Below are 16,363 nucleotides of genomic sequence, written 5' to 3'. Positions count from 1 at the left end.
ATGTGTTGTTTAGTGCAAAACTCGTGAACAGAGATGCAATGTAATGACAATAGTTTTTCAGGTGGAATAATGCACTTCTATATCTATACAAATGAAAATGATACACCAAATATGTTCAAAACTCGACAACGGTTTGCCCGATTTAAGTTGTTTCATTTTCTTGTGTTCGTCTCTGCCCGTAGCTGCTAAGGCAAAAAGATTGGAATATTTTGAAGGAAGATGGAAAAATTCTGAACATTTTCTACTGTAATGTTTTAAGTTCAATTGAAATTCGCGAAATTGTTATTGGTGATTGGTGATGAAAACGGTTAATTTACAACAATGTTGAGCGGCAAAAACATGGGGTGAGTGAAATCTACCACCATTAGCTTAACCTAAAACCGGTCTTCACCCGAAGAAAGCCATACTCTGTGTCTAATGGGATCGGGAAGAAATTCTGTATTATGAGCTACTATCAAACAATCGGTCGAAAATTCCCACAAGTATTGCTCGCAACTTGACAAATTAAAAGGCCAAATAAAAAAATATCTCGAATTGTTTTCGACAAGAAAGTAGGCACAAAAGATTTTTTAAGCCGCGTGAAAGCTAAAAATAATACTTTTGTTTTCCCAAAAATCGACGCGAACTTTGCGGACAAACCGATGTGAGCTATTCTGATTTCTTCCAGATTTTTATTTCTATTCTTCCTGATTTTTGAAAATTATAGTTGGCAATCCTGCCCACAGTGCAACCGGTAACATTGGGCCCTATTCCTGTATACACTTCACGATGAAAGCAAAATGAAGTGTATCCGCGATGACAACGGTACAGTGTCGATATCTGCGTAAGAAATTAATTTTTAACAAGGCATTCCACTCTCTATCAGATAAGCCGGCCCGAAGGCAATTTTAAATTGCTAAAATTGAAATGAAAAATTTTACTAGGCGTCATTTATTTTTTTTTGTGCGTTTTTCTTACCTTAACTTAACCTATTTTCTGTAAACTTTGCGATATTCCCACTAAAACTTATCATTATAGTTAAACATTATCTACAAATATGATTTTTTACAGTGACTATTTTACCACATGAACAAAACAAAGTTTTTCATTTACATTGACCAACAATTTGATAAAGAGGGGTTTATTTTCATTCATTATTTCTATTTGGAAAGTGTTCATTCTGCCTGAAAATCCAACTTGTAAAACGAACTTCAATAAGATACCGTTAATTTCGTTTTCAGCGTGAAGTGTATACGGAAATAAGGCCCATTGAATACCATCGGTGTTCGGATAATTGTCAGAAAACTATATGCGCAGCTTCCTGTTGTACACCTCAAACTGCAATAATTGTTTTTATTATCAGAAAATTTCCATAAACAATTTCACTCTACTTACAAATTTCAGTTCTCCAATACGGTAGAAAAAAACCTGATTCGATTTTCAGTTGTGGCGCCCAAGGCGCGTAGAAGTATATCCTAGGGTGGGCCAACTTGCTAAAACCACTCTTCAGCCATCTTGGAAGTCTACTGTGTTTTGTTTGTAAACAAAACACAATACGCTTGTGCCGGAGCTCGCTCGTGATCAGTCTGTCTCTTTCACGCTTCAAGCAAATAATTCCCCTTCTGCTTTCTTCCGTACTGTTTTGGTATACCGCTCCCCTAACCAATTTAGTGACGAAACGGCCTCACCTAGTACCATAGACCCGTCTTGGTGGCGCCTATGCAAAGTGCAATGAAGAATGAAAATGTACTATTCGAATGAGAATCAGAGCCTACTATCGCCTATCTCTTCCTGTGTGCTTGAATGATGCCACCATTACAGCTGTCAGTGGGGTTCAAAAACCATGGAAGGGTTAATCCAGACGTCGAGTGTGACTCTCACCCACTAAAACCAAGCTCTCTATTCGTAGCCCCATTCCCCCTGGGACCACATCTAGGCGACTACTTCGGGAAACGGCTGTGCTCATGCATTTCACCTGTTGTTATTATCTTACACCTTTTCTTTCGTGCAATTCCAATTATGTCATCAACCGTTCACCCGTCGTACGTGTACGTGTACTGATTAGGGATTGTCCTCCAACATGTCGCGCAACCCGTCACGGCCACCCTCGCGGGATTTCTTCTTCCCAACAGAACGTCTAATAAGTAGTGCCCTTAAACAAAACGCGCACTCCGCACGGCTACTCTCGTAGGGTATGCACCGGCTAGACGACTCCTTCCTTGACGCTCGCTCCTTAGAAACGATCCTCGCAGTGTTCATCCTTCCAGTCCACGATCAGGCACTGCCTGCACGCCTTTTGGTATTCGAAACTCCGCTTGCATTCCATTTCGCCAGTATTTTTGTTTTTCTCTTTTATAGTGACTTTCAACTCTTTTGGCTGGTTCGCCACTGTTACTTTACCCGACGAGACGTGTACCGATTAGGAGTTGCCCTCCAACTTGACGCGCAACCCGTCACAGCCACCCTCGCGGGGTTTCTCACGTGTCGAGACGTGAACCGATTAGGAAACGCCCTCCAACGTAACGCGCGCCCCGTTTCAGTCACCCTCGCAGGATTTCTCTTACCAGCGGAATGCCGGAATGCAGCTACTCTCGTGGGGTACCATCCGTTAGAGCAATCATTGCAGATGTTCTCCTTAATCAATCAGGCACGCTGGTCGGTCCTCCACTTTCGCTGTAATTCGGACATGATGTGTGATGTGCACTCGGGCCTTGCGGTGAATCTGAGACATATGAATACGACGTGCTCCGGTTTTTTCCGCATCTTCACACTCCGGACAGAGTGGCGACCTTGCGTACCCGAACCGGTGTAAATATTGCCTGAAGCAACCATATCCAGACAGGAACTGTGTCAGACTAAAATTCACCTCTCCGTGCTTCCCGTTCAGCCAAGTCGATATTATCGGTATGAGCCCATGCGTGTCCCATTCATACTTCCACTTCAATAGTGATTCTGCTCTTGCTGTTTCTGGACATCGTTGGTTTTTTCACGTATATAACACTCACCGTCTTCCGCCAGGCTTATGTCAATCGGGATCATGCCGACGATAACGCACACTGCTTCCAAAGAAATCGTCCTATATGCACTCGCAACTCTCATCACCATGAGCCGACACGTACGGTTCAGTTTCCTGCGATTCCGTTTTCAAGAATCGCAGACCAGGCTGGCGCTCCGTACCACAGTATTGACAAGTATACAGTAGCTATAAGACGCCTTTTACTACTGCAGGGTCCAGCGATGTTCGGCATTATCCTAGCTTTTTCGCAGGCGTAGTCGACGTGGTTATTGAAACTCAGTCGGTCGTCGATCATAACTCCCAAGTACTTTAACATACGCTTGCATTCAGTTTCCTACTGTGGCAATGTACTGTACATCATCACCTCTTCCAGTGTCTCGCCTGTCAATGTGAGTGCGATATCGTCCGCGAAGCCCACGATCTCCACGTCTTTGGAAAGCTTCAATGTCAGCACTCCGTTGTACATAAGATTCGACAGCGTTGAAACCAGGATAGAGACTTGTTGTACTCCTTCCGTTATCTTCATCAGTATCTGCCCTCTGCCCTTCTCGTAGACTAGAACGTGGTTATGTTAATAGCTTCCTAGAATTCTGCACAGGTACCCAGGAACCTTCATACGATACAGGAACTCGGCAGTAGCGCCCCAGTTAGCGCTATTGAACACATTTCTCACGTCGATCGTGGCCACTGCGCAGTGTCGGTCACTCTCCGCTTTTGTTTCGACGACTTCTCAGCTTTTCCGATAACCGTGCGGATAACACAAACAGTGGGCCTGCCTTTCCGGAAACCAAACTGCATTTTTGACAGACCATTATTACTCTCCGTACATTTTGTCAGCCGGTCAAGGATAATCCTTTCCAAGATTTTTCCGAGCATATCCAGCAGGCATATATGATGTTGATACTCCCGAGGTTTTTCCTAGTTTCGGCAGCTACACTAACTTCTGTATTTTCTATTGTTTAGGAAAGCGACCATCGTCCAGACATTTCTGGAGCACTATCCTGAAAATGTCCTTTACCTGTCTGAGCTAATCCCCTTGGCCAACCTGAGTGTTTAACACGTTCAACCTCGAATTTTTCTTGCTGCACTTCCCATTCATCCCGTATCTGGAGCATTTGCACAATATCAGTGTCAGTCCTCTCTCCTAAGGATATTTACTGTATGAAAATAAAATAGTCAGAAACTTGACTATTCAGCAGTCAGAAAGCAGTCACATGTCGTAAAACATCCGAAAACATTTTTTTTATATTTCCTTATTTTGCAACTGTCAGTCCCAGTGATCAACGTTTTTCCATCGAAAAGATCAACGTCGGTCCCTAGAGACCGACACGGGGCTCAACGTGTTAAATCATTGATAACGATTTTTTTGCCATGTTTTAGGCAACGATCGTATTATCGCTCTATCTGCGCATAGAATTCTTCTTTAACGGTGACTACCATTTAATCACCCGTTTCTGCATCACCCTCGTCACGGTGAGAGCTATTACAGACTTGTGAAGTCTGGTAAGGAAGCCACAAAGAACTTCTCAATCAAATCAATCAATCTTTTCCTTGACCGGTATTTGAAGTGAGTGATGGAACTGCTGTGATGCTGCAGCTCTGATAGATTGTAAAACCATCCTGAAAATCTAGCCTTGCCAGCACTCATAATGTAACGCCACAATGTTGATATGGAGCACAAATTGTGTCTAATTTGCCAAACTCATTGTTGAACCCATTTACGATCTTCTGCATCTTTTCCACGTCAAAACGAACATTGAGAAACATAAAAGCGAATAGTTTTGTTTCTCAATATTTTCCTAACATATTATTGCGTGTGACGTTAACAATAATACGTTGACAATAACAAATTTCTTATTAAATTTTGACTCTTTTTTCCAGTCGTCACAATTGCTTCAACTGTGGTGGTGCAACAACTCAAACATCTTCGAAAACAGCTACTGTCAGCAACACTGAGAACTTTTATCAGAAAGGTACCATTTATTCATATTATTTGTGCGCAATCTGTTACGTATTTGATCATCCAATTCTTTCGCAGAAACGTCTGAACTGAATGAAGAGAGTACGTTTGTTAGGCGACGCACTTGGACGAAGGAAGATGCCGATGAGTATTTAAGTCGCACACAAGCTACATCCATCGAACGCAGCAGCACAGAGCAAAATGTAACCAATCGCAGACTAACGTGGACAAAGGAAGACTTTGAAAAAATCGACATAACTAAACTGAGGGAAGATTCATACGACATAGTGAGACAAAAACCAATACGACCAGAAGATAATCTGAGACCAGAAGGTGACTTTCAGAGGCCAGAGAAAACTACGTTTCGACCAGCTGAACGTCCGAAACAAATTCGCCCTGAAGATAATTTGCGACCAGAGGGTGATTTTGAACGACCAGATAAGTCACCGTTTCGACCAGCCGAACGCCCCAAACAAATTCGCCCTGAGGATAATCTGAGACCTGAAGGAACATTTGAAACACCGGAAAAACAAAGATATCAGCCTGGCGAACGTCCGAAACAAGTTCGACCTGAAGATAATTTGCATCCCGAGGGCGAGTTTGAGCGGCCAGAAAAATCACCGTTCCGACCAGCTGAACGTCCCAAACAAATTCGTCCAGAAGATAATTTGAGACCTGAAGGGGCATTCGAGACTCCGGATAAACCAAGATATCAACCTGGTGAACGTCCGAAACAAATTCGTCCGGATGATAATCTGCGTCCAGAAGGTGACTTTGATCGACCAGAGAAGTCACCATTCCGGCCAGCTGAACGTCCGAAACAAATTCGTCCTGAGGATAACTTGAGACCTGAGGGAACATTTGAAACGCCGGATAAACCGAGATATCAACCTGGTGAACGTCCGAAACAAATTCGGCCGGATGATAATCTGCGTCCAGAAGGTGACTTTGATCGACCAGAGAAGTCACCATTCCGGCCAGCTGAACGTCCGAAACAAATTCGTCCTGAGGATAACTTGAGACCTGAGGGAACATTTGAAACGCCGGATAAACCAAGATACCAACCTGGCGAACGTCCGAAACAAATTCGTCCGGATGATAATCTGCGTCCAGAAGGTGACTTTGATCGACCAGAGAAGTCACCATTCCGGCCAGCTGAACGTCCCAAACAAATTCGTCCAGAAGATAATTTGAGACCGGAAGGAACATTTGAAACGCCGGAAAAACAAAGATATCAGCCTGGCGAACGTCCGAAACAAATTCGTCCGGATGATAATCTGCGTCCAGAAGGTGACTTTGATCGACCAGAGAAGTCACCATTCCGACCAGCTGAACGTCCCAAACAAATTCGTCCAGAAGATAATTTGAGACCGGAAGGAACATTTGAAACGCCGGAAAAACAAAGATATCAGCCTGGCGAACGTCCGAAACAAGTTCGACCTGAAGATAATTTGCATCCCGAGGGCGAGTTTGAGCGGCCAGAAAAATCACCGTTCCGACCAGCAGAACGTCCCAAACAAATTCGTCCAGAAGATAATTTGAGACCTGAAGGGGCTTTCGAGACTCCGGATAAACCGAAATACCAACCAGCAGAACGTGCGAAGCAAATTCGGCCGGATGATAATCTGCGTCCCGAGGGCGAATTCGATCGACCAGAAAAGTCTCCCTTCCGTCCAGCTGAACGTCCTAAGCAAGTTCGTCCAGAAGATAACTTAAAACCAGAGGGTGAGTTCGAGCGTCCACAACCAATCGTATTTGGTAAAGTGGAACGATCCCAAATCGTAAGACACGAGGATAACTTGCGCCTAGAAGGAACTTTCGAGAGAACTGAAAAAAGTGTTTATATCTCTGGGCAACGTCCAAAACCGATTAAACCTGATGATAATTTGAAAACTGAAGGTGAATTTACAACTCCTGAAAAGCAACAATATCGTCCTGCTGAGAGACCAGAGCAGGTTCGTCCGAAAGATAATTTGAGACCCGAAGGTGAATTCGAACGTCCAAAACCAGTAACTGTTGGCAAAGTGGAGAGATCGCAAATAATACGTCATGAAGATAATTTCCGTATTGAAGGTAGCTTTGAACGGACTGAAAAATCTGTGTATATTGCTGGAGAGAAGCCGAAACCAATTAAACACGACGACAATCTACGACCAGAGGGAGACTTCGAACGACCAGAAAAGTCTCCGTTCCAACCAGCTGAACGTCCCAAACAAATCCGTCCTGAGGATAATCTTAGACCTGAGGGAACATTCGAGACACCGGATAAACCCAAATATCAACCAGCAGAACGTCCGAAACAGATTCGACCCGACGATAATCTACGTTCTGAAGGCGAATTCGATCGACCAGAGAAGACTCCGTTCCGACCAGCTGAGCGTCCCAAACAAATTCGCCCTGAGGATAATCTGAGACCGGAAGGAACATTTGAGACACCGGATAAACCCAAATATCAACCAGCAGAACGTCCGAAACAGATTCGACCCGACGATAATCTACGTTCTGAAGGCGAATTCGATCGACCAGAGAAGACTCCGTTCCGACCAGCTGAGCGTCCTAAACAAATTCGTCCAGAGGATAATCTGAGACCGGAAGGAACATTAGAGACACCGGATAAACCCAAATATCAACCAGCAGAACGTCCGAAACAGATTCGACCCGACGATAATCTACGTTCTGAAGGCGAATTCGATCGACCAGAGAAGACTCCGTTCCGACCAGCTGAGCGTCCCAAACAAATTCGCCCTGAGGATAATCTGAAACCGGAAGGAACATTTGAGACACCGGATAAACCCAAATATCAACCAGCAGAACGTCCGAAACAGATTCGACCCGACGATAATCTACGTTCTGAAGGCGAATTCGATCGACCAGAGAAGACTCCGTTCCGACCAGCTGAGCGTCCTAAACAAATTCGTCCAGAGGATAATCTGAGACCGGAAGGAACATTTGAGACACCGGATAAACCCAAATATCAACCAGCAGAACGTCCGAAACAGATTCGACCCGACGATAATCTACGTTCTGAAGGCGAATTCGATCGACCAGAGAAGACTCCGTTCCGACCAGCTGAGCGTCCTAAACAAATTCGTCCAGAGGATAATCTGAGACCGGAAGGAACATTTGAGACACCGGATAAACCCAAATATCAACCAGCAGAACGTCCGAAACAGATTCGACCCGACGATAATCTACGTTCTGAAGGCGAATTCGATCGACCAGAGAAGACTCCGTTCCGACCAGCTGAGCGTCCTAAACAAATTCGTCCAGAGGATAATCTCAGACCTGAGGGAACGTTCGAGACTCCGGATAAACCAAAATACCAACCAGCAGAACGTCCGAAACAAATTCGTCCGGATGATAATCTACGTTCCGAAGGTGAATTTGACCGACCAGAGAAGACTCCGTTCCGACCAGCTGAGCGTCCCAAACAAATTCGTCCTGAGGATAACCTTAGACCTGAAGGAGTCTTTGAGACACCGGATAAGCCGAAATATCAACCTGTCGAACGCCCGAAACAAATTCGTCCAGATGATAATCTACGTTCCGAAGGTGAATTTGACCGACCAGAGAAGACTCCGTTCCGACCTGCTGAGCGTCCCAAACAAATTCGCCCTGAGGATAATCTGAGACCGGAAGGAACATTTGAGACACCGGATAAACCCAAATATCAACCAGCAGAACGTCCGAAACAGATTCGACCCGACGATAATCTACGTTCTGAAGGCGAATTCGATCGACCAGAGAAGACTCCATTCCGACCAGCTGAGCGTCCCAAACAAATTCGCCCTGAGGATAATCTGAGACCGGAAGGAACATTTGAGACACCGGATAAACCCAAATATCAATCAGCAGAACGTCCGAAACAGATTCGACCCGACGATAATCTACGTTCTGAAGGCGAATTCGATCGACCAGAGAAGACTCCGTTCCGACCAGCTGAGCGTCCTAAACAAATTCGTCCAGAGGATAATCTCAGACCTGAGGGAACATTCGAGACTCCGGATAAACCAAAATACCAACCAGCAGAACGTCCGAAACAAATTCGTCCGGATGACAATCTACGTTCCGAAGGCGAATTTGATCGACCAGAGAAGACTCCGTTCCGACCAGCTGAGCGTCCCAAACAAATTCGTCCTGAGGATAACCTTAGACCTGAAGGAGCCTTTGAGACGCCGGATAAGCCGAAATATCAACCTGCCGAACGCCCGAAACAAATTCGTCCAGATGATAATCTTCGTTCCGAAGGTGAATTTGACCGACCAGAGAAGACTCCGTTCCGACCTGCTGAGCGTCCCAAACAAATTCGCCCTGAGGATAATCTGAGACCGGAAGGAACATTTGAGACACCGGATAAACCCAAATATCAACCAGCAGAACGTCCGAAACAGATTCGACCCGACGATAATCTACGTTCTGAAGGCGAATTCGATCGACCAGAGAAGACTCCGTTCCGGCCAGCTGAGCGTCCTAAACAAATTCGTCCAGAGGATAATCTCAGACCTGAGGGAACGTTCGAGACTCCGGATAAACCAAAATACCAACCAGCAGAACGTCCGAGACAAATTCGTCCGGATGATAATCTACGTTCCGAAGGTGAATTTGATCGACCAGAGAAGACTCCGTTCCGACCAGCTGAGCGTCCCAAACAAATTCGTCCTGAGGATAACCTTAGACCGGAAGGAGCATTTGAAACACCGGATAAACCGAAATATCAATCAGCTGAGCGTCCGAAACAGATTCGTCCGGATGATAATTTACGTTCCGAAGGCGAATTTGACCGTCCTGAGAAAACTCCGTTCCGACCAGCTGAACGTCCCAAACAAATTCGTCCAGAGGATAATCTCAGACCTGAGGGAACGTTCGAGACTCCGGATAAATCAAAATATCAACCAGCAGAACGTCCGAAACAAATTCGCCCCGACGATAATCTTCGTTCTGAAGGCGAATTTGATCGACCCGAGAAGATTCCGTTCCGACCAGCTGAACGTCCCAAACAAATTCGTCCAGAGGATAATCTGAGACCTGAGGGAGCATTTGAGACACCGGATAAGCCGAAATATCAACCTGCCGAACGCCCGAAACAAATTCGTCCGGATGATAATCTACGTTCCGAAGGTGAATTTGACCGACCAGAGAAGACTCCGTTCCGACCTGCCGAGCGTCCCAAACAAATTCGCCCTGAGGATAATCTGAGACCGGAAGGAACATTTGAGACACCGGATAAACCCAAATATCAACCAGCTGAGCGTCCGAAACAAATTCGTCCGGATGATAATCTACGTTCTGAAGGTGAATTTGACCGACCAGAGAAGACTCCGTTCCAACCCGCTGAGCGTCCTAAACAAATTCGTCCAGAGGATAATCTGAGACCTGAGGGAGCATTTGAGACACCGGATAAGCCGAAATATCAACCTGCCGAACGCCCGAAACAAATTCGTCCAGATGATAATCTACGTTCCGAAGGTGATTTTGATCGACCAGAGAAGACTCCGTTCCGACCAGCTGAACGCCCAAAACAAATTCGCCCAGAGGATAATCTCAGACCTGAGGGAACGTTCGAGACTCCGGATAAACCGAAATATCAACCAGCTGAGCGTCCGAAACAAATTCGTCCGGATGATAATCTACGTTCCGAAGGTCAATTTGACCGACCAGAGAAGACTCCGTTCCGACCTGCTGAGCGTCCCAAACAAATTCGCCCTGAGGATAATCTGAGACCGGAAGGAACATTTGAGACACCGGATAAACCCAAATATCAACCAGCTGAGCGTCCGAAACAGATTCGTCCGGATGATAATCTACGTTCCGAAGGTGAATTTGACCGTCCTGAGAGAACTCCGTTCCGACCAGCTGAACGCCCTAAACAAATTCGCCCAGAAGACAATCTGAGACCCGAAGGAACATTCGAGAGTCCGGATAAACCAAAATATCAACCAGGGGAACGCCCGAAACAAATTCGCCCTGACGATAATCTACGTCCTGAAGGCGAGTTCGATCGACCGGAGAAGTCTCCGTACCGATCAGCTGAACGTCCCAAACAAATTCGTCCAGAGGACAATTTGAGGCCCGAAGGAACATTCGAAACTCCGGATAAACCGAGATATCAACCAGCTGAACGTCCAAAGCAAATTCGTCCAGATGATAATCTGCGTCCAGAAGGTGATTTTGAGAGACCCGAAAAGTCTCCATTCCGACCTGCTGAACGTCCGAAACAAATCCGTCCTGACGATAACTTGAGACCTGAAGGAACTTTCGAGAGTCCGGATAAACCGAAATACCAGCCAGGAGAACGCCCTAAACAATTCCGCCCTGACGATAATCTACGTCCTGAAGGCGTCTTCGAGCGTCCAGAAAAGTCTCCATTCCGACCAGCTGAACGTCCCAAACAAATTCGTCCTGAGGACAACTTGAGGCCCGAAGGAACATTTGAAAAGCCAGATAAACCAAGGTATCAACCAGCAGAACGTCCAAAACAAATTCGTCCGGATGATAACCTACGTCCAGAGGGTAACTTTGAGCGTCCAGAAAAGTCACCGTTCCGACCGGCTGAACGTCCCAAACAAATTCGTCCCGAGGATAACCTTAGACCCGAGGGAACATTTGAAACACCCGAGAAACCACAATATCGATCAGTGGAGAGGTCCAAGATTATACGACACGAAGATAATCTATATTTGGATGGTACTTTCGAACGAACGGAAAAAACGACGTACATTGCGGGTGAACGACCGAAACCAATCAAGCCGGATGATAATCTCAGACCTGAAGGATCCTTCACAACACCGGAAAAACCCAAGTATCGACCAGCTGAGATACCAAAGCAGATTAAACCAGAAGACAATTTGAAGCCTGAAGGAATGTTTGAGACACCTGATAAGCCTAAATATCAACCAGGTGAAAGACAAAAACCTATTAGACAAACCGATAATCTGCGCCCGGAGGGCGAATTCGATCGTCCGGAAAAATCACCATTCAGACCTGCCGAAAGACCGAAACAAGTCAGACCTGAAGATAATTTGAAACCTGAAGGTTCATTCGAAACTCCGGAAAAACCAAAGTATCAGCAAGGCGAAAGACAGAAGCCGATCCGTCAAGATGACAATCTACGTCCAGAGGGCGAATTTGAGCGCCCAACGAAAGCTCCATTCAAATCAGCTGAACGTCCAAAACAAACACGACCAGAGGATAATCTCAAATCAGAAGGAACAATGGATATGCCTCATAAGCCAAAATACCAACCAGGAGAAAGGCCAAAGCCGATTCGGCATGGGGATAACTTACGACCGGAAGGTGAATTCGAGAGACCTGTGGAGAAACCTCAGTACCGACAAGCAGAGCGCCCAAAGCAATATAAACCTAAAGATAATTTGCATATGGAAGGAGACTATCACTCATTGACGGAATATAAGGAAACTAAGCAACGCAAAGAAGATGAACTTAAACAAGTTCATGAAATTGATCAAATTCTTGATGGAGCTGTGCTAGTTACTACACAGAAAGTCACGACTATTGTCAAGGGTCAAAAACCGAAAGCTACGGGCAAAAAAGTTATAACATCGGAGACAGAGGATAACACCATGCTATCTCAGACGAATGAACGGCATTACGAGTCCACTTCGCACATATCTCACGATGAGAGTAGGGAGAATCAAATCAATCAAAGATACATCGATACAAGCGTTAAGAAAGATACCGGACACGCACTCTCCCATACAGCACATGACACACAACGCCATACCCATTCTGAGATTAAACAAACATCCTCGAAGAAATCGGTATCTTCTGTTCATTCTCAGTCTGCTACGAATATTTTGGGAGATTCGAATATCCAAACAATCTCCTCTCCAAGGCAGCATCCCGATAACCTGAAGCATATACATGACGTGACGAACATCGAAAAAACCTTATCTCAGGCTGAGCGAAATATGAGGGAAAGTACACAAAGTAGCACGAGGAAATCCTTTGCAATGAACACAATGTCTTCCGAAGATTCGCAAACAATTAAGGATGTATCGCAAAGCACCAGAAGTCAGACGTCATCTAGGCAGATTATTTCAAGTAGTGAAAAAACAACAAATGGTCACATAACATCTTCGGGTGATGATATAACTGGCTTACCCCACGGTTCTTCACCACATATTCGCAAAACATCACACGCACATTACACTGGATCCAAAGCTTCGTTGGCCAGCAATATCACGGTTATCGATGGGAAAGTCGTTACCGACAAAGTTGTAACTGAGAAGTCTGGAGTTGAAAAGGTTATCAAAGACGGCAGGGTACAGGTTGATACGGCATTTGATGAAAGACGAGTCACTGGTCACGACGAAATAGCACATCTACAGGAGAACACTGGAATGAGGAAAGTGACAGTGTCGGATATCAATTCCAAGAAAAGTCAGATGAACGACATTATCCACACCTCGTCTCATGACAACAAAGTAAACGAAAGCCATAAAACTACTCATGCTTCGGATATCGGAGAAAAAGTGCAAGTGAGAAAACTGGTTGCAGGCAAATGGGTCACGAGAACGGTAACAAAGACTGGATCCGATAAGAGTGTTGTCGAACAGCATGACAAAAATTCGGTTGCTAAACAGAAGCACTCTTCTATGACAACAGAACAATCGAATAATAGTTTTGATTACGATCGTTCTAATATTTCTTCAGAACAAGTCGGAACAGTGAGAACTCAGGAACACTCTTCGGGATCCAACATTTCATCGGCTAGTAATACTATAGTCATAGATGGGAAAGTTGTTACTGACAAAACTGTAAGCCATGCATCGGGTCATGATAAGTTTATTGAAGATGGACAAGTGAAATATAACAAATCTTTTGACGACAGACGGGTCACTGGACATGATGAACTATCCACCTTACATAAAAGTACTGATATGAAAAATGTGATAATGAAACACGACGATCAAACGGTTTCCGGACGTACCAGTTCCCAGAATAGTCAAAGTAAAACTATTGTCAGCACATCTTCATATGAAAATAGCGGAAATACAAGCAATAAAACAACTCACGCTTCAGATGTTGGGAAGCAAGTGCAGGTGAGAAAACTAATTGGAGGCAAATGGGTTACGAGAACGGTCACTGAGAACGGAACTGATAAGCATGGTGCCGAACAACATCACAACAATGCGATTGCTACTCAAAAGCATTCTTCTATGGCATCTCAACACTCTCAACATTCTCAACATTCAAATGACAACTGTGAAAGCACTAATATTTCATCAAAACAAAACGCCACAACGAAAATTATTGGAGGAAAGTTAGTTCAAATGGCTGTAAGTGATGGAAACAGTAATGTTTCCACAATGAAAACAAGTCGTGCAGACTCAATGAATAATATTATCTATTCTGAGTCAGTAGCTGCGAAATCGTCATCAAATGTAAGTTCATCGATCCACCAAGAGTCAAGCCACGAGTCGTCGCAGAATATTTCACAGTCTGCTAGCACTAAACAGTTTTCGCGGAAAAGTGCATTTTCATCTTCCGACAATGTTAATAACGCTATCCTTTGCCGCCAGCAGAATTCAAATGTTCATCCTTCAGGTAGCAGTTTGAGTATCTCCGGGTCGATACAACGCAAGAGCATATCCAATTTGAACGACAATAACATGTACTCGACAAATAATCGAACTAGTTACAGCTCATTGCACCGACGTGAGAAAGAATCGGTTGATTCCAGAATGCAAAACTACGTGAAAACTCTCGAGTCTGGAAGTATTACAACACGTGCCAAACTACAACCATGCCCGCCTCCAACGATGACAACTCAAACGAACGCTAGCAGCACGAGTAGCAGCGCCATTGGTCAACATTCCACCATGCAACAGACTAAATCGTTGCGTGATTATCACGCAGCATTGAACGTGACCAAAAGCTCAACGAAAGCAAATGCGTCCAGCATATCTTTTGGTGACGATAATAAATTCCACGGCACTAGCTCGTACAAGATGCAATATGTGCAACAGAACGATGGTCGCTGTCCTGCGCATGCTATTAATGATAACTTGAAGGTATCCAAGGTTACTAAGCAACATACCTACTATGTGCGTGATAGAAGATAATAAGAATGGCGGATTCATCAATCTTCGCAGATGCGCAAAACAATAACGGCTTTTTTTTTATTGTTGCTTTGTTTACGATATACAACTAAACGACAGCAGAACTATAATATTGTTACTAATATAACCCTTTAATAGTTTGCTTCGAAAAATAAAGACGAAAATATAATAAAGTTTAGTCTTACGATTAATAATGTCCGAAAAACATGCAGTAAATTTATCAAATTACGATTAATTTACAATGATGCTACACCCCCAAGAGATTGGATCTTACTTGTAACATTATTTCGCCAATAAACCCGGTACATAGCTGCAATTCTCCAACTCTGAGCCACACCGATTCTTGCCAAGTCCTGGTCCGTCTGATCCAACCCCCTCGCTCGCTGGGCATCTGTTCTTCTTGTGAATTCACTATCAAACATTATATTCGCGGGCCTGCTGAACGGCATTCTGACAACATGTTCCACCCATCGCATTCTCGAAGTCCCCTGTGCGTCTCAAACGATTCCGGCTGGTCGCATGAGATCCGCAAACTGTCCCGCACACAGTTCTTCCTTGTCTGAATCAGTCTTGGCGGCTTCCGGAGAAAGCCGTGCTCGTCCATGATTCTCCATAGCTATCGTCGGTCGACTGTATCATATGCGGCTTTGAAGTCGATGAAGGTGTGGTGCTAGGGACTTGTTACTCGCAGCATTTTCGGAAGATCTGCCGCAATGTAAATATCCGGTTCGTCGTTGAGCAACCGGGCATGAATCTGATAATTTCTCCGAATCTTCTAACTATTGGCGATAGACAGCGAGTGACACAGAATTTCAGAGTCGTTGTTACATAGACGGTGAAATCGTTCGGATTTCCTCAGACAAACTCGTTTTTTTTAGAATAAGCTTTTAGCTGCAATATTCAATTTTAATTTCGTTTAATGTTGTAGTATATTTAGAATCTATTTACAATTTATTTCCTTTTCGTTTACTTATCCGCCTTGTAACAATTTCCGTTGTGTTAAACTGAACGTGAAGCTAAAGTTCACTGATAGCAATTCAATTACTTAACCAACGTTTAAATCTTAGCCAAGTATATACAAAAAATCAGCATGTAAATATTTACAAAATTCACGAGATTGATTGCAGTTCATGCTTAAAAATTCGAGTTCACTTTTGGTAAACGAAATCGTTGGAAACTTTTGCCGTCCGGGCTCGCTTCGAACGCCGTGGTACGTGACCTGCAGGTGTATCCGAGTCATCGGGGATGAATCTACGTTTCCGCTCGAATCTGATGGTCTACTGTCTGTCACCAGAAGATCAATGTCACTCTTCATAGGTGAGCATG

At 44.5% G+C, this 16,363-nt stretch overlaps 1 protein-coding gene across 1 annotated transcript in view; it reads left to right on the top strand.

The window, feature by feature from the left end:
• Positions 1–15,194, top strand: part of LOC129773153 (titin) — a 28,489-nt gene extending 13,295 nt beyond the window's left edge. Inside the window, exons 4-5 of the mRNA XM_055776727.1 lie at positions 4,877–4,968; positions 5,034–15,194. Of these exons, the coding sequence (XP_055632702.1) occupies positions 4,877–4,968; positions 5,034–15,040 (10,099 nt within the window). The 3' untranslated portion in view covers positions 15,041–15,194. The remainder of the gene's footprint in view (positions 1–4,876; positions 4,969–5,033) is intronic.
• Positions 15,195–16,363: the final 1,169 nt, after the last annotated feature.

The sequence above is a fragment of the Toxorhynchites rutilus genome, chromosome 3 (genome assembly GCF_029784135.1).
Source record: "Toxorhynchites rutilus septentrionalis strain SRP chromosome 3, ASM2978413v1, whole genome shotgun sequence".
Lineage (NCBI taxonomy): Eukaryota > Metazoa > Arthropoda > Insecta > Diptera > Culicidae > Toxorhynchites > Toxorhynchites rutilus.
Note: the sequence above shows the minus strand (reverse complement) of the source record. Positions and strands in the feature narration are given on the sequence as shown.